Raw genomic sequence first — 23,605 nt, forward strand, 5'->3', positions numbered from 1 at the left:
ATTACATCCGTTAAAAGATAGTCAAAATATTGGCTTTGAAAGTCACCAGAAATAGTCATATTCTTTGTATTGTTAGGCCTCTGTCCTGCGATAGGTAACTATTTTTAATATCTTTATGTCCTTTGTGATATGTGTTTATTCATGTTCTAGACCCTGTTTTTTTATTTTATTTTATTTATTCATAGAGACAGATTGAGAGAGAGAGAGAGAGGCAGAAACACAGGCAGAGGGAGAAGCAGGCTCCATGCAGGGAGCCTGAGATGGGACTTGATCCTGGGTCTCCAGGATCATGCCCTGGACTGAAGGTGGTGCTAAACCACTGAGCCACCCGAGCTGCCCTAGACCCTGTTTTTAAAAACCTATTCTGAAGATCAGATGATATCCATATATAGATATTTTGCTCGTTTGTCATCCATTTCTTCAACCAATTCTCCTATTGATAATTTTCAACCAATTCCCTATTGAGGATTTGTTTCTAGTTGTTCCAAATAATATATCAGTGAATGTCCTCAGGGATATACCATTTTGTATTTTTGTCACCATACCTTTAGGATAGATTTTGAAAAGAGGGATTGCTTAAGCAAAGGGCAATGCACTTAAAATTTTGCTAGATTGGAGGCATACTTTTAAACATATTAATCTTGCCATGAAAATGTAGGAATTTTAAAAAATATTTTTATTAAAGAGAAGAAAACCATTTAACTGGAATGATCATTTTATCAAGAATAATTCAGTAGTGGAATTTATATTATTAAATTCATGCATGCTCTCTGGTGTAATATAAACAAATGCCTTGAACACCTCAAAAATGTTAACAATTTTAGTGGTCTCCAACCTATTATATCTTACAAAGTAATGTAAGATCTATATATATAAACAAATATATACATGTGAGTGGGGATAGATGGGTGGAAAAGTAGATAAAGAAAAAGAATCTTATCCCCAGAATAAAGCATTCCTGGTTTTAATAAATTTACTAACTTTTTATTCAAAAAATATAGTTTATTATCTTCCAAATGACACAGTACAAACAGAAGTTAGTCATGTCTGCATAATAGCACTTATTTCTAAAGTGTTGGTAAATTTGCAAGTTTTAGGTCCTTGGACCTAAAATATAATCCAACCGTTTATATGCAAAATGAAATGTGTTTGCTGGTCCTTTTTATGATCATGTGTTAAGAGAACATGATTATATTGTCTTATGCTTTTCAGTTATTATCACCTTCTGAAGTCAGGAAAAGCAACCCCAAGAACTGGGTGAGTCATATTTGCTTGTATACCTTTATGCACAGCAAGAATTCAACTTCATAAAACATAGGTGAACAGTAAATTAAAAATAGTAGATTCACATTTGAATAGCAGCTAGTTATGTATAAAAATACACAAAAAAGTAACCTGTAGCAATAAAAACTGGTGAATAAATCATTAATGATTTATTTACCCATGTTGCCATATTATTCTTCAGATCTAATCATAGAGGCGATAGCATTCACAAGATGACATATAGGGGAAAAAGTTAAGATTGCTTCTTCCAATTTTTCAGCCTTCTATTCACCAAGGAAAGCTTTGTCATCTTCTTATTCCTTTCCTTCTTCAAAGCTTAAAGTCAACAAAATAAAAATAAGTATATCTCCAGTCTATAGACTCCCTTTAAATCAACATTTCCAATATGCTTACAAACTCACCTCAACAATTTTTAATGTTCAGAAAGTCAGTTTTACTCACTCTCCCCTCAAGTTAATGACTTTCTACCTTTAAAATGCAAGGATACAGCTACAGTCTGTTGTAGCTAGTCAGTAGAAGCATTAAATAAAACAGTTCAGTACTAAAGTGCTATTTATGTACAAGTAGTCTAGAAATGGTAATCTGCTATTAGGAAAATGGATACATAAAATATAATTGTGCTTATGAATTATTTATAAAATTAGTTTAAAAATGGAATATGAGAAAATCCACTACCTTTTACACAAACATTTTTGCAGTCCTTCATGCTAACAAAGTTATTGTCATTCCCTCCACAGCCAGTATAGGCGAATGCCTCACAGGTTCTATGTCTGGGATTAAAATAGTAGCGAGTCAAATTAGCAGAGCACAGTCCCTCATCTTTTGGACTGTAGCAAAACGATGGACCTTTATGAAAAAGAAAATAAAATTAGAAATGCAATAAATACCAAAATTAATAAACTGTGATGATTACTGAACTGACTGAAGAAAATCTAATCCCAGTGAAGCTTCATTCTGAATTCTAAATATCATACTAAACCGTTTAAAAAGTGTGTCTCGATTCTCAAGAAAGCTTACATGCCATAGTTTGCTGATTCTAAAATTTTTATAAACTGGAGACAATTTCTTCTGAAGCTATGTCCTTGTATCATTCGAATGTGTAAAGAAATTAAACCCAAAATCAGATATGGTCAGGCAGAAATCGGCGATGTATCAAGGGTCGGTATATGACATGCTTCAGTAAACTTGTTGGTAGGTTTATTTTCAATGTTTTTATCAGCTCTCCTTCCATCATTAGTTAAGGATACATGTATCTAAATTCCAAGTCGCCACTAGGACATTTACCTTTATACAAAAAAAAATTTAAGGAAACACCAGCAACAACCACCTCCTCCTTAACTCAGGATTTTGCATGTTGACCACAGAGGTACATACAGAGCTTCCTCAAGTCGCTGCCAAAGCAAGATTCCTTGTTTGTTAAGATTTTCCTTATTTCTTGATGTATGTGTCTCTAATATGCCTAGAGAAAATGCCTGTATTATGTGTCTCTGCAAAAATATTGCCCAAGTAACGCATCATTTCAGGGACTGAGGGTGTGGGGATGTGGGGAAAGAAATCAGAGCAGAAAAGAGAAGAATAGAGATCTCTTTGTCCTGCAGTTTATAATTACTAAAAGTTGTAGAAATCTAACCAAAAACTTTAGAGAGAAATTTTCAAGATTCACATCTTACATCTGTACACAAGTGATTCCATACAAACCTGAGGTCATGGCATTCAGAATACTGTGATTTTTTTTTTTTTTAAGATTTTGTTTTTTATTTGAGAGAGAAAGAGAGAGAGCAAGCAGAGGGGGGAGGGCAGAGGGAGAGGGAGAAAGAGAATCTCAATCTCCATGCTGGGCATGGAGGCCACCTTGAAGCTCAATCCCAGGACCCCGGAGATCATGAGCTGAGCCTAAATCAAGAGTCAGATACTGAACCGACTGAGGCACCCATGCACCCCCAGAATTCTGTAATTTTTGTGTGTAAATTGAGTAGATGAGAAATAGCTCTGAAGAAACCATATAGAACAGGAAGCAGAAACTTAAATCATACGTGGCTTTATGACTTTCCAGCCCTGAGAATTTGGCAAGTCATTAACTTCTGGTAGCCTGTATTCTCATATGTAACATGGGAATAATAATAATAACACTCCCTCACAGGGCAATAGTGTTAAGATTGAATCCTCCTATATGTGAAATCACCAGAACACAAGCCATGTCAATTACACATAAAATTATTGACTTTTTTTCATCCCAAAATCTTAAAGAAATGAAATAGAAGCCCCATAAAAAATAGTACTTACTTTTCTTTGGTGCACAGAAGTTCATACAAGTAGCCTCATCTGGGAACCTGTTCTCATTGCTGTGACAACCGCCAGATAGGAATTTTTCACATGTCATGGATGTTAGATTGAAGAAATACTCCTCTTTGTTCTCTCCACACTGCTCCTCATTGACTTCCAACCTGCAAATTTTGGGAACTTCTAGAAAAAGGAGGGCATAAAACAATGTCAGTCAAAAATTAGCTTTCTTAGTATTACTTCAAAACTACTGTATTTTCCAGAAACAACTGGGGAGATAAGAGTATCACATTTTGTCCTGGGATAGTAAATCCCCAAAAGACTTTTCATTAATCCAGTTATTTAGCTCTTTTTTAAATAGTGGCTCCAGACCTGAGTCAGCCAGATACAGTGGAAACTCTCTGTTCTCTCAGGGTCTTCTCATTTTTCTACATGTGAAGTTAATCAAACTTACTCACGGGAATACACATTTTCCCTTGGCTTAGCTCCTTGAATGGCAGAGTCTCTCTCATGTCTTGTTACTGGCCTCAACAGATACAGTAAATATGATTTAAATGAAATAAAAACCATGATCATGAATCTCCACTATATCCCTCTACTAACCCAAAATATGTTTGGGCATCGGGACAAAAGGAAAAGTGACGGTTAAGCTAAATCACACTTTAACAATAAAATCCGCTGACAGTATTTCAGAACGACGGATAATCGGCACTGAGGAAATGGTGCTCTCAAGGAGGCACAAAAACCATCAGCTCAGAACTAATGATAAAGAAAAGTACTTGGGCAGCACCTAACACATTATGTGCCCCCTGCAGTACTGTGCCCTACAGTGAACCCTTGCCCTGAACCTGCACAGACCCTCTGAGTTATGATAAAGGCCACTTAGGCGAGAGATTCCTTAGCCCCTGTCAACTTGTGATTGCTTTCTGGAAATAATGAGTGAGCCTTACTTAATGTCTGGGAAGGATGCAGGCTAAAGCTCACTGTAGAAAAGGGGATCTGGGAAATGGGGTTTAGGAGCAGCCCTTCTGCGGAAGGGGCCGCGCAAGAGCCGGGCGCTGGCCCACCGCGACTTACTCTCAATCCTCCTGCAAGCCTCATCGCAGGCCTCCCAAGTTTCGAAGTTGTTGGCGTTGCCCCGGCAGCCCCCATAGGTGAAGGGGAGGCAGCTCTGCGTGTACCTGTCGTAGTAGTAACTGGGGATCAGGGCCCGGCAGGGCCCCACGTCGGGCGGCAGGAGGCAGGTCTCCGCGCCGTTTCCCCCTGCAGGACCAGAGGGAGAGCCTGAGGGACGGAAGGGCGGCCGCCTGGCTCCGGGAAGGCAGCTGCGCCCCGGGGGCCCGGGAGAGCGGGGCCAGGCAGCGGGCGCAGGGGCCCCCCCGCGGCCCCGACCCGGCCGATACCTGGCGCGCCCGCACCGCCGTCGCCCAGCGCGGTCCCCATCAGCAGCAGCGGCAGCAGCAACACCCCGAAGGGGCCAGCGGGGTCCATGCGGTCGGGTCTGCGCGGCCCTCCGGGGGGGCGTTCCTGGAACGTGCCGGCGGGAAGAGGGTGCACGGAGTCCGGCCTCCGGGCAGCCTGGGTGCCGACGGGCTGGGTGCCTGCTTTATGTAGGGCGAGCGTCCGCCGACCCCGGACGGGGCGGGGCGTGCCGGTGCCGAGCCCGCCAGGCTGATTCATGCCCCACAGGCTGTGACCCGCCGCAGCCCGGGGTTGGGAAGCGAACGGGGGAGAGGAGTTCCCCGCCAGGTTGAACCTGCCTCCCCAACTTTCTCCTGTCCTGGGCGGGGATGACTGGATGGGGCGTTGTGTCAGGCATGGGAAGTCAGCGAGCTAGGGGGAAGTGACCTGGGGGTGATTGCACAAGGTTCCAGCTTGCAGCATCACCCTGAAGCCTGAGTCCTCATTTGGAAAGCAGGACGTCCAAGTATTCCAAGGGCAGGGAGAAAATGTGAAATTCAGTGCGCTGCGGGGAGCCTGTGTCCTTGCAGTTGATCCCTTAATTAGATTAGAAATTTAAGTGCGTGTATTTATTTACAGTTATACATATGTGCCTATTTCGGTGGAGATTTAATTTACATTTAATAAAAGACTCATCATGTATATTAAGTGTACAGCACCATTGCAGTCAAGTATTAGAACACTTGCAGCACCCCAGCACATTCTCTCATACCCCTTCCCAGCCCATCCTTCCAATACCAGGCAGGGGCAACCGCTTCCGATTGCCAGAGGTTAGTTCTGGCTGTTTTTGAATCTCATCCAAATGGAATAATAAAGAACATATTGGGGCAGCCGGGTGGCTCAGCGGTTTAGCGCCGCCTTCAGCCCAGGGCGTGATCCTGGAGACCTGGGATTGAGTCCCACATCCGGCTCCCTGCGTGGAGCCTGCTTCTCCCTCTGCCTGTGTCTTTGCCTCTCTCTCTCTCTCTCTCTCTCTCTCTCTCTCTCTCTCTCTCTCTCTGTCTCTCATGAATATATAAATAAAATCTTTAAAAAAAATAAAGTACATATTGTTTCTACTTCTTTTGCTCCACTACTTTTTTTTTTTTTTTTTAAGATTTTACTTATTTACTCAGAGAGACACAGAGAGAGAGGTAGACACACAGGCAGAGGGGGAGAAGCAGGCTCCATGCAGAAAGCCGGGTGTGGGTCTCGATCCTGGGACTCCAGGGTCACACCCAGAGCCAAAGGCAGACGCTCAACTGCTGAGCCACCCAGGCATCCCTGCTCCACTTTTTAAGACACACCGTATTATTGTAAAATTCATTTCTTTTAAATACTGAATCCATTCTTCCAATATGTGAATATATTACAAATGCCCTATTACTGGATAGTTCTAGTTTGGGACTGTTAGGAATAAAGCTGCTTTGTGCATACATACAGCTTTTATTACCCTTGGGTAAAATATTTATAAATGTTAAAAACTGCCATCTTTCCGAAATGATTATACCATTTTATTTACCCTTCCTCCCATCAGCCGTATGTAAGTATTGTAGCTATGTTTTTTTGAGCTGGAACATGAAAATCCAAAGAGAAGTGGCCATGCAAGATCCCAGATCAACCCCTTCCTTCACATTTCCTAATGTTTAGTGTGTCTGTTAAAGTTCAGTTCTCCTCTGACATTTTAGCCTGATTCTACCTTTTTATTTATACAAAAAAAAAAAAAAACTGCCTATGCTCAGATTTCACATGAAACATTAAAGATATTTTTGGAGAACATTTTAATGGGTTCTCTTGATGAATGTGTCTTCCTTTCCTCCTCTTTTTCTTCTGTAATATTCTCAGGAGAATAATTATTCCTGGCTCTCCCTGAGGATCCGGAAGGAGTTTACAGGAGTTCTCTTGAAAGTTTCTGAGAAACCCTATGCTTACAGTGAGTTAATAGTCTGGAACAAAAACAACAACAACAAAAAAAAATAGTCTGGGACATTTTGCACACTATATCCTCTGTGCCAGTTTTCAGTTATACTGATGTCATGACATAGAATCATACTTCTAAGAAAACTAGCCTGGCTTGGACATATTCAGTGTTACTGATGCTGTTAGATTACCAGATATCTATGATTAAGACCAACAGTCTAAGATGTAAGGATAAATGTTTAATAACCAGCTCTCAGGAAGGGGGAAAAAGGAGGGAGCATGCTGATTTGTTTAGTTTACTGACTTCCATGGTGTCAGTACTCCCACTACAGCCTATTTCAAACTACCAGAATTGGAAATAGATAGGTACAAGCAGTTCACCGGAGCCAGTGTGAACTGGCTCTAGCACGCCAACCACTGAAATAGCCAGCTAGTTTTGGAAAGACACACTTATAGAAGAATCAGATTAGACCTTCCCAAACATTGATAGGGTAGGGAAAGTTTTATCAAACAGCCAGTATCACCTTCAGGATAAAAGTTAATTCAACTTCAAATTTTCATTCTTCCAAATATGATTTTCATTCTTCTGAAGATTATTAAGTATATCTCCCATATGGATTTAAATAAATTCAAGGACTGATTCAGACTTGTCATTCAGCATTGACTATTGTCACTTCTGTCCTTTGTTCTCAGGGGCTGGTACTTTCTGATCATCTTTTGCTTCATAGAAAAGTAGGAATCTCTTGAATTAGAGCAGGTTATTTTGGGAAATTGCATGACACAATGAGAAAATGAATTTTATTTCTTGCTCCTTTGGACAGTCATGTAAACTCTTTCTCTGAGCCTCAGTTTCCTTATCTGTAAAATGGATATAATGACTGTACTTTATAAGTGTTTGATGAGGACTATAGGACTAAGTACTTAAGTGCTCAAAGGGATGGGCTCTAGCTCCTTACACACAGGAACAGAATGCAGCCAGATTATCCACCTTCCGATTGCCATTGAGGGCCTTGGCACAAAACTTTGAGATGGACTATCAATGAAAATCAGGAAACAGCAACATGAACTGGCCTCGGGCATTGCTCTCACCAGCTCTCCTCTTTGGCTGAGCTCAGAGATCACCTCTCTGCCTAGGAAGGTGTCACCCAATCAGATACAACTTCATGATGGTTTCTTCTGGGGAAATGAGCTTAGGGTTCTTTCAGCCAGAGCAGAGTCCTCCGTCCTAAGTGCTCAGGATGCAGGATCACACATGGAGGGGAAGGGGAATGGGGACAGGGCCCAAATCAAGCTTTTCACCCCTCTGTGGTGGGTGAAATTCATGTTCGGAGGTACTCCATAAATGTTAATATCCTTCCCTTATTCTATGCCACCTAGGGTACATCTTTAACACCCCTGTGACCACTGAGCGGAGACAGGGAAAAAGAAATGAACAAGTGGGGACAGTTAGAAGTTTTGAGATTATCAAGCCAGGTTATCAGGAAGGAAATTACTCCTCTTAATTGAAAAACATTGAGTATCTTTCTATCCATGAAAAGGAAATCTTCCAATATACGGGGAATCTGAATTTTCTGGGACTACTTTAAATTACTGAATTTATCCTGAGGACCATGTGGACGAAGCCATGTGACCACTACAACCAGCCTCCATAGGGATGTCACAGTAGTTCTATATCCTGAAACCAGTATCTAAGCCAAAAAGTTACCACATAGCAAAGGAAAAGAATTCCTTTATCCAAAGTCACAGGAAGTACAAGACTGGAGGCAAAGAATAGTCATCCAGATTGATTTGTCATTGTTATACCAAGTAATAGTTTTAGTGACTGTGACTAAAAATAGAAGTTCAAAATAGTTTGGAGTTCTGTTAACTGAAGCATGGAGTTCTTATAATTTAAATGTTGCAGGAACTATAAATATTATCTATTCCACTATTTTCAATTTACAGAATTATAAATGGAGACCTAGTCATGTTTACTTACCTTAGTTGTCAGCAGAGCTGAGAGTAGGACCCAGGTTCCTGATATTCAGCTCTGTGTTCTTTCTGACATTCCCATACCTGGACTCTTTCTACTGTTCAAAGACCTGAGAGTAGAACATGAAATACCAGAATTAAAACCCAGTGACTTCAGAAGCACTTGTGCATGTGTCAGATCCTTATTTCTATTCTTTCTCGTCACGCCCCTCTGGGCCTCATTAAAAAAAAAATTAAAAAATGGATACAAAGTTGACTTGGAACACATTACTCCTTGAATTCCCCAGTCTTGAGTATGATGTTTTAGCTTCTAAGAGCCACACATGCTTGGACAGCGATCATGAATTTAAGTCAGACACCTTAGAGAGAAGTGGCATATTTAGCTCATGAATGAATGAGGAAAATTAATTGAGCCCAGTGACTTGGAGATATATATTATATAACACAGTCACACAAGGAGTTAGTTACATTGATAACTTCTTAATAAAATTCTAGCTGCCTGTTAGCTTAGGCCCTGTCAAAATAAAATCTGAAGTGAATCCAACTGGCACTAACAAGAACTTTAACATTTGATAAGAAAGGCAGTTAATCTCTTCTGAGAGATTAGGGATCACAAGGATTTTGTTCAAGTTTAGGCAACTCCTTCACCACCACGGAGGCATTCTTCTAGCGAGTTGGGTCATGTAGGAAATGTTTGCTCTAGTGCGCCCTCTTTCTGATATTCAGTGCATCTGTGAGCATTGGATAACAAGGTGGGGTCACATAAGAGGATGAGATATTCCCTATGCCTAATATTATTATTCTTGTTCTCCTTAGGAGGAATGAGATAATGGGATAATTAATGTGTCTCTTACCGTGGTCATCTTTTCATCCATATATTTTAAAAATAAGCAGAATTAATATTTAATATGTGCCAAACCTTGTGCTAGGATTTGGGATACAAAGATAAATACATTTAGGGATCTCACAGCGTAGTAGGGTAGACAGATGAACATCAAATAAGCCAGTTGCAGTGTGGTGTTTTTAGTACGATATTAAAGATATGTGCTTGGTTTTATGGGATCATGGAGGAGGAAATAAAATTTTAACAAGAGCTCAATTCAAAACAAAAACCAATCTACACAAACATATCTAACATATCTTCTATGCCTATGGGACACAGAGACTCATTCCTTCAATAGCTAGTTGCCTTGGTAGGTTTTTAAAGTTGCTTTGGTTCTAGTAAAGCATTGCCTTCTGCAGGAATGCAGAATCTGAGATGTCTGTTCTCTTCTACCTCGATATGTGTTCACTCAATTACCATGCCTACTTAAGAGTCAGACCATCTTTTCTCTTACTCAGATTGCTGTATACTTAACTATGCAGGGCACCCAGAAGGTTGGGACAAATTTTGGACCATTTTATCCAAGATGTTTTTGGCACAGTATAGCCTCACCACCTGCCCAAAATTCTAGCCTGGGCTACCAACCCACCAGAGAATGGCATGTCAGGAAGAGGGGAAGACCGAGAAAATTGCCTCTAATTCCTGCATAGCATGTGGGAATAGTAATAACTGTAATAATGAATTTGATGCTTATTGAGAATTTACATTGTACTTTGCATACATTAACTCATTAAATCTCCCACAGTAACCACTGATATAATACCTTAGTCTCCCCACTCTGCAAATGAGCACTGAAACTTTAGGTGAATGTGTGACTTGGCCAAAGCTACACAGCTAGCTCAGGCAGTCTGAATCCTGATCCACTGGTCTTACTCACTGTACAAATTTCTTCTTCTTACACATTAGTGGGGACCTAAGTCAGGCTAATTATTTATAACATGTGCTCATGACCTTAGTTCAGTACCTGGACAGCTATATTACAGATTTCTTTTTTATTCAAATATAAAGTATGTAATTGAGAACAAACACATTGAATGCATTGCTATAATGCTCTAAGAGAAACATCTGCCAATGTTAATAATCAGATTAGAGGATTGAGAGAGTTAATCACTAAAGTCCTTATTTTCAGGGTTATATTTAGCAGAAGGTAATGGACCTTGACCTTTTGAGTATAAAGACACTCTTTCATACACAAATATTGTCATTTTTATAACCGAGCCCAAATCTCATGTTAGTTATACATTATTTACTAAAGTGTCTGTCATAAACCCTCCATATGTTCATTTGTTCTAGTTTTACATGGAAAAACTTTCATATCTTAAATCACACAGGAGAGACAACCTGCCATTTGGGGGGAGGGGAAGGCTGTAGTTGCAGTTTGAAAGGGCAGTACATCTCCTAAGACTCTCACTATTTCACTGTTTTCTCTCTCTCTCTCTCTCTCTCTCTCTTATTACCCAAGGAAAAAATGGAGTCACACTAAAAGGTCTGTATTAGAAGAGAGTTGAGTACACTATATGGACTAGATATACTGAATGAGCCAGAGAAGTGTGAGTTGTTCCTACTGATCAGTGGGATCTCTGACATTCTCTTCCCTTCTGTGCAATAGAAGTCATGCTCTGGTCCAATCAGACACTAACTCCATAGCTACTGTTCTGTGTCCTTTCACCTCATGCCTTCTCAAGAACTTCACCCCTCTCACTCCTCTGCAACATCAGTTCTTTCAGTAGTTTCCATTTGGAGTGCTCCATCTCTGATTTTTTCTGTCTCAAACTTTAAATTCATATTTGACTCTCCATCCCTTTCCTGTTAGAGCCTTATTTCACTGCTCGCTTTTCCAGCAAAACTTATCAGAAGTGTTGTCTTCACTATCTTCCTTCCACTTCTTCATCTCCCCCTCCCCCCCTTTTTTTCCACATTGCACTCCATTCAACTTGCACATTGGGAAGAGGAAGAACAGAAAGTGCTCCCATCAAGGACACCTCATCCTGTTGCCACATCTTACTGGACCTCTCAATTCATATGACACCCAAAGCAGCTGCCTCTGTGGTCTTCAAGGACCACATTTTTCCATCTCAGCAGTATTTAACAATTTCAAATTCTTCCCTATTCTTGAAATGCTTTTCTTTTGGTTTTTACTTTACCATATTCTTCTGGTTTTCCCCTACTTAGTTGACTATTCTTTCTCAATCTCCTCAGCATGTCCATGAAAGGTGGGGTGACTCAAAGCTCAACCTTGAGTACTCTTGTCTAACTATATTTTATTCTTAAGTGATTTTAAGTATGTACACACACACATATACATACACATATAAATATATTTGTTTATAATCTTGACCTCACCTCTGAATTCCAAACACTTAACATCTACTTCATATCTCTACTTGGATATCTAACAGACATCTCAGATATATGTCTTAAACCAAAGTCTTGGTCAAATACTCCAATCCTCCTTCTTTCTGTCAATGACCCTTCTACTTAGACTTTCAAGCCCCAAACTATGTAATCACTCTTGATATCTCCCATCCCTTCATCACTCAATCCATCAGTAGTCCTGTCAATTCTACCTCCAAATCACATATTTAATCTTCCTAAATATCTTTATACCCATGGCCACCAATATTGTTCAAATCTATCTGCTCTTAAGGGACCATTATGTTAGGTTCTTACATAAACTCTCAGTTTCTACTTTTGTTCCCCTGCAACCCACACAGCAGAGTATTTTTAACCCATCAGGCCCTGTCACAACACCTCAATTCTTCAAAATAAATCAAAACCCTTCATTAGCACTTCATTTTATTCCTCACCATTCCTCTGAATGACTCTGTGTGATTTGACTGTTGTCTCCCTTACTGACCTTATCCCATCACTCTCCCTTGATCTCACTATACTCGTTATACTGTGTTTACTATTCTTCTAGTACAACAAATTTGTTCCAACCTCAGGTCCTTTGCATGAGCTGTTCCCTCTGCTTAGCCCTTCTCCACACACGAAATGCTCATCTCCTGACCTTCACTGTCTCCTTCATGTCAGTCTTAGTACCACTGGCACTACCTCCAATCAGTAGATGATGTTGCTTCACATCCTAGTCATTACTTATCATAAACTATAGCATTTGTCATTTGAAATCACTATGTTTATTCATTTTGTTTTACTTGTCTGACCCTCTCACTATTATATAAACTCTGTGACAGCAGGGAACTTATCTGCTATTTCCCAGTGCTAAGAGAAAGACTTGGAAAGTAGGATCTTATAAGTGACTGTGGAATAAACAAATTACTTATTATGCCTCCTCTAGCACTTATCACAATATAATATGTGGTACATTTTATCTTGTTTATTGTCTTTCTCCCTCATTAGAATGTATGTTCCTCATGGGCAACATTTTCTGTATTTTTCTATGCTCTACCCTCAAGCATCTAGCATAGTGTCTGGCATATAATAGCACTCAGTAAATATTTGTTGAATGAATGAATAAAATGTTAGCTATTTTTATAGTCCCAAGTATAATGTCAGGATAAAAAAGAACAGTACAAGATAAGAAAATTTATAGCTGTATGATTACAAATTTATTGTGCATAAAACAGTGGATTTGTTTCTGAAAATGTCAAATTAAATGTTTATAAATCAAAATATTTAAAGTGTACTAACAATATTTCTATTTCAAAGAATGTGCGATTGATCCTCTGTATAAAACAGAGGACTTCTAAAAATAATTTCAATAATTTTCCCTAATATAGCCCTTATAAGTTAAATATTTTGTCAAGTTGCCTTACTTCAAAATATGCTTATCTATAATATGTAAAAACAGAAAGCAGGTACCTTTTGAACTTCATACTAGCCCACTTTAATTCTAGAATAGATTAGCAAGAAAGCCAATGGAAAAAGTTAGTGAAACATTTAAGCTAGTCTACAAAGTTCTATCTTCCCTACATCCCTTATCCACACTAAAAAAACCTGAAAACCATAAATAACCTGACATATATTCAAAGGGCCCTGGAGGGGGCAGTATTGCCCCCCACAGAGAACCACTGCTCTATGAATGGGGTACAACTCTGAGATGCTTTCTCCCCATCCTCTTCTCTTTGCAATTTTGGACCTTACCTCCTCTGATAGTAGTGCAAGATGGAAGTAGTAAAAGGGCAAATATTTTCTACGTAAAGCGGTATGTTTCCCTTTGAGTTAGCTGTAATTGCTACCTTAGCTTGTTGGTCTGAGTCTTCAATCCTCCCCTCTTAACATTCTGCTGGAGCCGGGGTCAGGATGCTTGGTAATAGGGCCAGTAATATGATCTAGCTCCTCTTAGAACTTCCCATGGAAAGGTGGCTCAACTTGGAAGCTTTGAGCTGCCCAGGTATGAGGAGAAATATGGCACAGTGGCTTCGTGCCCTTTGGTTTTTTCATACTTTGGAATTACATAGAAAGAAAACAATTTGTTCTTTGACACTAATTTGAAAAGGGTAACAGAGAGAAGTGTGCTGGAGCTGGAAATACTCCAGACCAAAACCCAAACACCTGTGTTGTAACCCCAGCTCTGTTTCCATCTGTTTTATCATTTGGTCACTTCAATTCTCTGCACCACCTTTACCTCATCTGTAAAATGGGATAAGGGATAATTAGATTATGCCATATCTGGATTCTTTTAAACTTTTCAGGGCAACTCTGAGCCTCTAGACTCCATGCAGACAATATTCACTGCCCTTCTCTGTGTGTCTGGCAATCCTTGAGGGCAGTGAGAGTTTTGATCCTCACTCTCTGAATTTTCTCATACAAGTCCTGTGACATCAAATTTGGCAAGCATTCTCACATCTTCTAAGATTCACTTCCACCAAATGAAATGTGCTTTACTTAATATATTATTAAATTTTAGAGTTCAGAAATCATTTGTTAATAAAGTTAGATACTTTGCACTTTTTTCTATGCCTAGGCGAATATTTATTACTTGCAAGTGACTTCATCCACACTTCATGATTCTGTTTTATGCATTGAACAATAGGCAGGAGTAAGGACTTAAAAGTTATGAAAGATATATGTGGTCTTATAAAGGTCCTTATAACCCACTGTGTCTTAGATTTCTTAGAATCAGAGCCTAAGACGGGGATCCTTGTCCAAGTGATTTATCAAGGGTGAGCTCTCACAAGAAATCTCTGAAGGAAGGTGGAAAGCAAGATGAAGTGGAAGTTAAGCAAAGGTGTGGTTTCAGATGTCTAGCTTATCCTGACCCTGTAGGGAGCTTTGGAGAGTTCTCAATTACAGGGTTTTTCAGTCCAAAGGCAGGTAGATCTGAGCTATTAACTATTAGGCATTATCAGCCAGCCATGTGCTATACAGGTCACCCACAGGGGCCACCTAAAAGCATAGCCTCCCAGACATTACCAGTTGAAGTGGTTCCCATCAGCTAAGAACAAATCTATGCAGAAAGCTTGTCCCTGGAAGCCAATACATGTAGCTGCTGGGGAAATGAATACCCCACCCTGGAAAGGGGGATCTAGACAGGGGACCAGCAGTATCTGTTATGCATGACATTAAAGGAGCCAAATCATGCCCAAACGGTATCCCTTAAGAGCACTTATAAAGCTTTTCAGCGAGTGACATGTAAGGCAGCACAGTTTGAAAGTCTAGAGGTACAGAATAAGTGAGTAACCCAGCTAACATGTACTGAACACTTGTTCTGTGCTACATGCCATTGTGTAATCTTTATTCCTCTCAAGAAATCTACAATGTAGGTAATCAAATTGCTCCTATTTCCTAGTAAACTGAGAAGTGAAGTAACTTCATTCAGGGCCACACACCTAGCAAGAGCAAATGAGTCATCATTTTATTAGCAATAACATGGTAGGGAGTCTCTAAAACAGAGAAGTAAAATTCTAAGCCCTATTCCAGATCAAAACGTTTAGATTGTGCTTATATTTTAATAAGTTCCTAACATGATTCTTATACACACTGAAGTGTCAGAGCCTTTGCCAAGTGGAATTAGTTTTCTGAGACGGAGAAAAATTGTGCAAAGGATAATGTCAACAACTAAAAATGATCAGCAAAGGTAGATATGCTTGTGAATGGTTACAGATGTTCTGAAGGCAGTGAGAAGGAAAGGAAGGATACACCTGCACATGGGCTCTCCAATACTACAATATATACTAAAATGTCTATTTCCCCAAGAATATCAGTCCATTATAAGATTGAGAAGGGAAATAATATTTCCTCAAAGGTTTTGGAAATGATAGTATGATATAAATACAAGGAAATACATTAATTTCTGATAAGTTATTAGCAGAGTATTTTTAGGTAAATGTGTAATGTTTGCTGAAATAGCATGTGACTTAAATATGTCTACTTTCATAAAAATATGTCATTATAAAAATTGGACTGGGGAGACAAAGGAGAAAAACAGAAGACCAAAAAAGGAGAGATTATATGTGTGATGCCACTTGGCTACAGTGAAATATTTTCCAGACAATTGCATGTGGGTACCACCAGCTACTGAACCATCTTCCCCCATTGATCTAATTAAGAAGAAGAGATTGCTGAGAGTGCAAATCTTTCTTTTACAATGTATATCAGTAGACCAGACCCACTGTGTCACATTTAACCTGCTACATTTGCTCATCATTGCTTTCCAATGCATTGTGACAGTTATACACAACTTCCAGGTATTGTTTAGAGACACATCCTAAGTAAATATGCTAGTTTATTTCTGATTAGTGAGGTTGTTTGCTATATCTCCACTCTATTGGTTCATATTTCATAAAATATATTATTTATAGAGAACTTACAATGAGAGTTTTTGTATAGTTCTCTGTTAATACCAGATTAAATACTTTAGCGATTTAGGGGATTAATGGCCAGTCCTCAAAATGACCTCAAACTAACTTAAATGGCATAAATCATATGATGGAGGGGTTTGGTGTTGGAGATGAGGGTCAGAAACCCAAACTTTTACACCATGCAAAAAAAAAAAAAAAAGCAAGGAAGAGGAGAGGCTTTGGATGTTTAAGATTATATACTGACTAAACTGACCTCTCTCCCCACAAACCAACTAGCAGGTGTTTAGAGTCAAATGCTTGGTTTAATCATATTAGTGAAGATTATAAAGAGCTTTAAAGTTGCAAGGCTAGTGTGCAGTGCTAGAATTGTTCAGAGACCATTCATAAGAAATCAGTTATCATAGAAAGCTAAAGCAAAGAAACAGTTCACTTAGTAAGTTAAGTGCTGAGGGAAGGGTTAGCTAATATTGACTGAAGCATGCCCAGCAATTTGGGTGTATGAATTGTCTATTTTTTCAGCAGGCAAAAGATGCCAGTGATTAATATTGAAGACTTGACAGAAAAGGACAAATTGAAGATGGAAGTTGACCAGCTCAAGAAAGAAGTGACCCTGGAAAGAATGCTGGTAAACTGCTGCTCTCTTTTGAATTTTATTTTAAACTATAGATATGGTAGGACTACCAGGTCAGAAACTGTTGCAGGGGAGCAGAATTTGCCACCCCAACATATACCTCCTTGACATAAGTATTATTTTAGGCTGATTATTTTTAAGAAACAGCAAATATTAGAGAATATCTGGAAATTAAGTAGAAGTTGCCCTTCTGTAAGAGATATTTACAATTATAAGACAAGTCTCCATTTATAAGGGTATCTCCCTCTCTGTACCAGGAAGAGAAGAATGACTCTAAATATTTAGAACCTCTTATAATTAAAGAAAGCTAAGACTTAAATATGGTTGATATAAGTGGAATTTTACTGACTACTTTTCCTGAAAACCTCCCGTAATTGGCTTTCCCCACCCAAGTTCCCAATATCTTTTGTCTTCAGCTGGAGATGATGTTTAAGGGGGTGTCTTAGGCCATTTCAGAGAGTTACTTTGTTTTCTTGGGTCTCTCCTATGTACACAAGAGGTACACATGCTATTAAATTTCTATGTGTTTTTTCTCCTGTTAATCTGCCTTTTTTACTAACAGCAGTGTCTCAACCAAAAGCCTAAAAGAGTAGAGGGAAAATGTTTTGTCCTCCCCCATGCCATTCACTGGAGAGGCTCAATGTAGTTAAAAATGAGTGGCTCAGGTAAAAAATTCATCAGGTATTAAGAAAATTAATCATATAATTATCTCTTGACTTAGACTCTAGAAGTTTGGCAAATTATTTTCCATGGGCCAAATCCAGCCCTTAGCCTGTTTTGTTTTGTTTTGTTTTGTTTTGTTTTGTTTTGTTTTGTTTTTAATGACCACTAAACTAAAAATGTTTTTCCAGTTTTGTGGAGTTGTCTTAAAAGAGAGAGAGAGAGAAAGAAAAAGGAAATGAAGAATGACACCAAGACTGTATTTTAAGCAGTAAAATGAAGCAATGCATATAGGCATTTTGTTTTTACTTTTCTAAACTGATAAGCTTCTCTTTATTTAATGCAATACTTTGATGTTTAAATACTTTTAGCCAAGACCTCATCCCCTCCAGCACTGTCATGGCTAGTCTGAATGAGTACATTCTATTCCTTCTTTGCAAATAAAAATGAGTTCAGGCACAAGAACTCCCTCATTCCTCCTAAAAACATCTAACAGATCTTGGAAATGGTTACCAAGAGTTCTCTGCCATTAAAAGGAGAGAAATGGCAAAGGAATAAGCTTCCTCCAAACAAACAGTGACTGAAGCTTGGAAAACATAGATATGTATTTTAGATCTCTTCGTTTTAGGAAAGTAAGTAGAACAAAAACTCCTCCACGAGTGATAAGAGTATCTCATATATTTTTTCAAAAAATCATTTTATTAAGCCAAAGCAGAAAAAAAGGAATTTGTATTATCTTCATACTTTGCTCAAGACTCTTACTCCCAATAATAATTGGAATTTTGGCTTCTTTTCTATTTATGATTGTCTCAAACTTCCCTGTTGCTCTTTCCATACAGGCAAAACATTTTGATGTAAAAATAAAATTAAATATATACACAGCACTGGAAGCTTGGAACGCATAACAAAACAGTTAAAATCATTATCTTTATAATTTGGGAAAAATAAGCTTTTGGGATAAATAAAGGAAAGTTATTTTTTTCTTCCTGACTTGAAAAATCCAAATGCTGTTTCATTATTTATTTACTCAGGATTGTTGTTTTGAAGGCAATTTGATTATATTCATGTTTATTATTCATTTGTGGCAAGCTTATCTGGGAATTTTTATTCTGTGTAAACATCACATACATCACTACCTATCAGTTTGGGGGTCCTTTTCCCTGCTACTCAAAATCTTCTTGCGTTTGGAAGTCAAACTAACTTAATACCAGACTGCCAAAACTACACACACACACACACACACACACACACACACACACACACACATACACATTTTAGGTCTTGAACTTATAGTTCTGATGCAGGATGGCATAGCGTCCTTATAGTATGGTCCAGGTAGACACTGGAACCGTATCCCTGGTTCAGATTCTACTTCATAGCTTTCTCCCTGTGTAACACTCACCTGAGATATATTCTGCAAAACGGGAATAGTAACAACATCTAAGTCAGAGAGCAATTGGGAGGAATAAATGGAATAATATATACAAAGCTCAGAGAACAATACTTAGGACGTAGCAAGTACTTTCCACTATTATTATTACTTTTTAATTAATATTGATATATATTTATATATATATCATAGTTCATACTATGCCTCAACTTATTTTGCTATTAAGGAACTAGTACTGTCAGAGTAACACATCTCATTGCATACAGTTTTTAAAGCTGACAGATTTACAATGAATGCATGTCAATGCAATAGGCAAAGACTAAAGATAATCTTTGTAGTAATAGCCAAAAATAGCTACCATTTGATCTAGCATTTGTTGTATGATAGGCACTTAATGCAACCAGTGTTGTTCTTCCTTTTTCATAGACAAAGTAACTAAACTGTAGAGGAACTCTCTTAATAAATGATGATAAACAGCCGATCCAACATTCAAACCGGGGATGCCCTGAATCCAGTGTCCATGCTTTCCACCATGCCATGTAATCCTATATTAAACTATAAATACTTATAATAAGCCTCACTGAAGTAATTTTTGAACACACACTCACATAGAATTTTAGGTAATTTATTGCTCCGTATAGCCTCGGATCCTAGGTAGACATTGTCAAAACCACCCCTCACTGACTGTAGAATTAGGACAGCAACTAAGCCTCTATTCCTGACACCTCGTTGGGGTCAAAGCAGTTGGTGTTTGGAGAAGTGGGAAAAAAGCAAACCTAAATCTTAATTTTGAATTTTGAGAAGGAAAAAATGTGAATCTAAATTACTGCATATTTCAGAATTGTGTATAAACTACAAGTATCATCATATGAAGAAGCCGCCTAACCAATGCCTTGCTCCAGTTAGAAATGATGTTTCCTAATATGTCGATAGTGAATTTGCAGAGTTATAATCTTATGTTTAATGTTCCTGGAAATTTGCATACAAAAATTGCATAAATATTTTATTTAAAAAAAACAATAAATCAGTTAGATAGCTTATGGAATGGTCACCTAGTGGACTGCCACAAGTGAATTAGTTTCACGTCAATGTCATGAATCATAAGTTAAGTGAAAAGTTGAAAGTTAAAGGAAATGAATTATTTGCTCTTATGTGTATATACACATTTATATTTATGTATGTTACAGAACCTTGATTCTTTCTAAAACATGTGTTAAGTAGCACATGGGCCTTTTAAGCTCTGGCTAAGTCCATTAAAATACTAAAGCCTGGTTTTTCATGAAGTCATTACTACAATGGCGCAGATGATTGAGGAGCAAGTTTATAAACACAAATAATGATGTAGTTCAACAAATACTTGTTTACTGAGCACCAGCTGACTACAGTCTCTCTTCTAGATGCCTGGGTACATGTGAACAAATCAGCCAAAGGTCCTTGACCCATTGGAGCTCAACTTCTAATGTACTGTCATGATCAATCATTGTAAAAGACTTTAAAATAAAATTACATGTATATACTTCTGAGAATTCAGGAGTGGTGATAAGTCTGGAATTCAAAAATTATTCATTCCTTCCACCCTTACAGGTCACATTTTTGGAATGAGGAAAAAGATTTCATCAATGTTCACTCTGGTGACACTGTTGACTTCTGTTGCCAGCTATGTTCTGATCCCTGTTCTGATCTCCTTTAGAGAAGCTGGAGGCTGTGTCTACTGAGAGCCTTTAGCTGGAGTGTGACCAGATGGTTATCCTTTGCCTGAAGATGTCTAGGAGGACAGAAAGAAGAGCAGCTGTTTCTTCTTCTCTCCTAGAAAGTACATATGCATTGGTGGAAAGCAGAACCACGATTAAAAAGATCACAGAAATTATAACACGTCCTTGGATGCTATAGTATTCTGTATTAAACCAAATGTGTCATTTCTTTCTCCTTTCTTTTAAGGTCTCCAAATGTTGTGAAGAAGTAAGGGATTATGTTGAAGAAAGATCTGGGGAAGATCCACTAGTAAAGGGTATCCCAGAGGACAAAAATCCCTTCAAGGAGCTCAAAGGAGGCTGTGTGATTTCATAAGAAAAAAGAAAAAAAAGTTCCTTGGAATAGCTTGAGTTTTAATGACAGTACTAATTTTTGGTCATCTATAATAATACTATTAAGCATGTACATAACCTTTTAATTTATAAATATAAACTTTTAATAAAAATTGGGATGTGATAATGCACAAATCTATGTTTTTTCTTAAAGTATTTAGCACAGGGTTTAACACATAATTGACAATAAATATTGATTGACCCCTTTCTTTAAGAGTAACTACTATGGGGGCAGCTGGGTGGCTTAGTCAGTTAAGTGTCTGACCCTTACTTTTGGCTCATGTCGAGATCTCAGAGTTGTAAATTGAACCCCACACTGGGCTCTGTGCTGGGTATGGAGCCTGTTGAGATTTTCTCTGTCCCCTTCTCTCTTCCCCTTCCCAGCGCTCTTTCTCACTCTCTCAAAAACAAGCAAAAAACCCACCAAAACCCAAACAAACAAAAACCAATAACTACTATGTTTTATGAATGAGTCTGTATTATTCCAGTTGCCAGCATATAGTTAATGGTTCATGTTTCTTAACTTCTCTTTCAGCACTACTAATATTCCAGCAGGATATGTCATGGTTAGCCTTATATTTTTTCCAACCTTTCTCTTACTCAGAGAATTAGGAAGTCTATTCTTTTGACTCATGGAAGACCTACCTTGGCAGAATGTGTGCTCCGAAGATTTTCATTGTGGATGTTTTGCTTTCTGTTTCCCTTGCTCTCTCAAACCTCAGTCAGCAGTGAGGGTTTTAACATGACCTCTTCCGACATTCTTACCATTTTTACTTGTTACCGATGATGTAACTTTTTACCGAAATACCAACTGGATTAAGAGTAGGTCTGCGGTCTTAGGGCACAGTCGGTTTACCCAGCACCAGAGTCAAGGTTATAAGAAGCCAGAGAGTTCTGGCTCTAGCATTTTATTGCCTACCTGACTTTGAATAAATTACTTAATCTTTCTAAATCTCAGTTTCTTCCACAGTAGGATAGGAATAATAATGGTTCTATCCCCTTTTTCATAGGGGTTAAATATTACCTAGGGTGATTATGGTACTTAGCATATTGCATGACACACAGGAAGACCCAGTAGGTGTAATTAGTATTGTTACCAAGAGAGAACCTGGATAAAGAGCCAGAATCCTTTGAAATACATGCTGTTCCATCCCATCCCTAAGAAGATCCTCATCAGTACTATCCTTTTTCCTACAGCAGTGCAAAAGCAAGATGATAGAAAAAATAGCCATCTTCTGCATCATCCGGCTAATCAGTTTCCTCCTGGTGTCTTATTGAGTTGACACAAGCCAAAATTCACTACCATTGCACTAATGACTAAGATATTTTGCCTCTGCTTCTGTAACAAATGATGAGTACCAATTACCCCAACTCAGAAACTGTTTTTGTTGTTAGTGTTTCCTTGTTGCTAGTTCACATTTACAGTGCTGGCTGTGGATACGTCAGTGATCAGAGTACAATGAAATGCTAATTGCTTGTCATCCTTTTTAAAAAGAAGAATTATCTAATATTTGGTCTGGAAGGGAATCTCCAGGTGGTCCCAAGTTTGGCTCCCAGCATAGTACTTTTGCACCCTGGCCGTAGTAAATGCTCAACAAAGATCTACTGACCCTTGTCCAACCCCTTTATTTTGAAACAGAAAATCTCGGCTCAAAGAAAGGAGTTGGCAAGTTTTTCAGGTGTAGACTCTGAGTCTCTGGCTGAGTGGTTAACAACACACTCTACCACATATCAAATGTGCTTTTAACAGATTCCAAGATCAACTTGGAGCTTCTTATTTTTTTCCTCAGGAGATGCTCTTTTCCCCTCTTTCAAATGACAAAACTCCTCTCCAACCATTCCTTAGCACTTCCTCTCTCCCCGTTCCACTCTCTTTTCTTCCATAGCACCCATCACCATCTAGCGTACTATACATTTTAGTTGTTAATTTGTTTAATTGTGGTCTATCTCAAAGATATTTCTATGTGCAATTTAGTGTTTATTAAGTGTTCCCTTTATTTTCTTTTTCCCCTGGTTAAAAAAAATACAGTCTTTGCCAGCATTTAGTAACATGTATGGTCCTACCCAAAAGCTCTAGCTTTTCTCTAACACTGGATAGATTTGGGAAGCAGATGATTCTAAGTCAAAACCCTGACTTGGCCATTTTTATACTTCAACCCTGGGAACATCAGGGTGTTTTTCACATATAAAAAGAGAGAATAGAATGGATTCTTACATAAAAATTTAAAATCACTTAGGACAGATATAGATAAAAACCTAATAAATGTCCTCTATTATAATAAACCCTGGAGACTTTCT

The 23,605-nt window shown here is 38.5% G+C and overlaps 2 protein-coding genes across 2 annotated transcripts; one reads left to right on the forward strand and one right to left on the reverse strand.

Annotated features, from left to right (window-relative positions):
• Positions 1-661: 661 nt before the first annotated feature.
• Positions 662-5,387, reverse strand: TFPI2 (tissue factor pathway inhibitor 2). The gene is made up of 5 exons (XM_041728155.1): positions 4,968-5,387; positions 4,642-4,827; positions 3,568-3,747; positions 1,960-2,130; positions 662-1,599 (listed from the first exon to the last, which is right to left on the reverse strand). Exons 1-5 carry the CDS (start codon positions 5,242-5,244, stop codon positions 1,517-1,519), a joined length of 897 nt encoding a protein of 298 aa, XP_041584089.1. The 5' UTR covers positions 5,245-5,387; the 3' UTR covers positions 662-1,516.
• Positions 5,388-17,071: 11,684 nt separating this feature from the next.
• GNGT1 (G protein subunit gamma transducin 1) lies at positions 17,072-21,290 on the forward strand. Its single transcript, XM_041728157.1, has 2 exons — positions 17,072-17,167; positions 21,162-21,290. Exons 1-2 carry the CDS (start codon positions 17,072-17,074, stop codon positions 21,288-21,290), a joined length of 225 nt encoding a protein of 74 aa, XP_041584091.1.
• Positions 21,291-23,605: the final 2,315 nt, after the last annotated feature.

The sequence above is a fragment of the Vulpes lagopus genome, chromosome 13 (assembly GCF_018345385.1).
Source record: "Vulpes lagopus strain Blue_001 chromosome 13, ASM1834538v1, whole genome shotgun sequence".
Taxonomy (NCBI): Eukaryota; Metazoa; Chordata; class Mammalia; order Carnivora; family Canidae; genus Vulpes; species Vulpes lagopus.

Bases quoted from the DNA above. Each gene is read 5' to 3' on its own strand.
- TFPI2 (XM_041728155.1), bottom strand. From the start codon at position 5,244: ATGAATCAGCCTGGCGGGCTCGGCACCGGCACGCCCCGCCCCGTCCGG. The intron at 4,828-4,967 runs GTATCGGCCGGG...CTGGTCCTGCAG, and splicing joins CGGCGGTGCGGGCGCGCCAG to GGGGAAACGGCGCGGAGACC. The intron at 2,131-3,567 runs GTAAGTACTATT...TTTTTCATAAAG, and splicing joins CTTCTGTGCACCAAAGAAAA to GTCCATCGTTTTGCTACAGT.
- GNGT1 (XM_041728157.1), top strand. From the start codon at position 17,072: ATGCCAGTGATTAATATTGAAGACTTGACAGAAAAGGACAAATTGAAG. The intron at 17,168-21,161 runs GTAAACTGCTGC...CTTTCTTTTAAG, and splicing joins TGACCCTGGAAAGAATGCTG to GTCTCCAAATGTTGTGAAGA.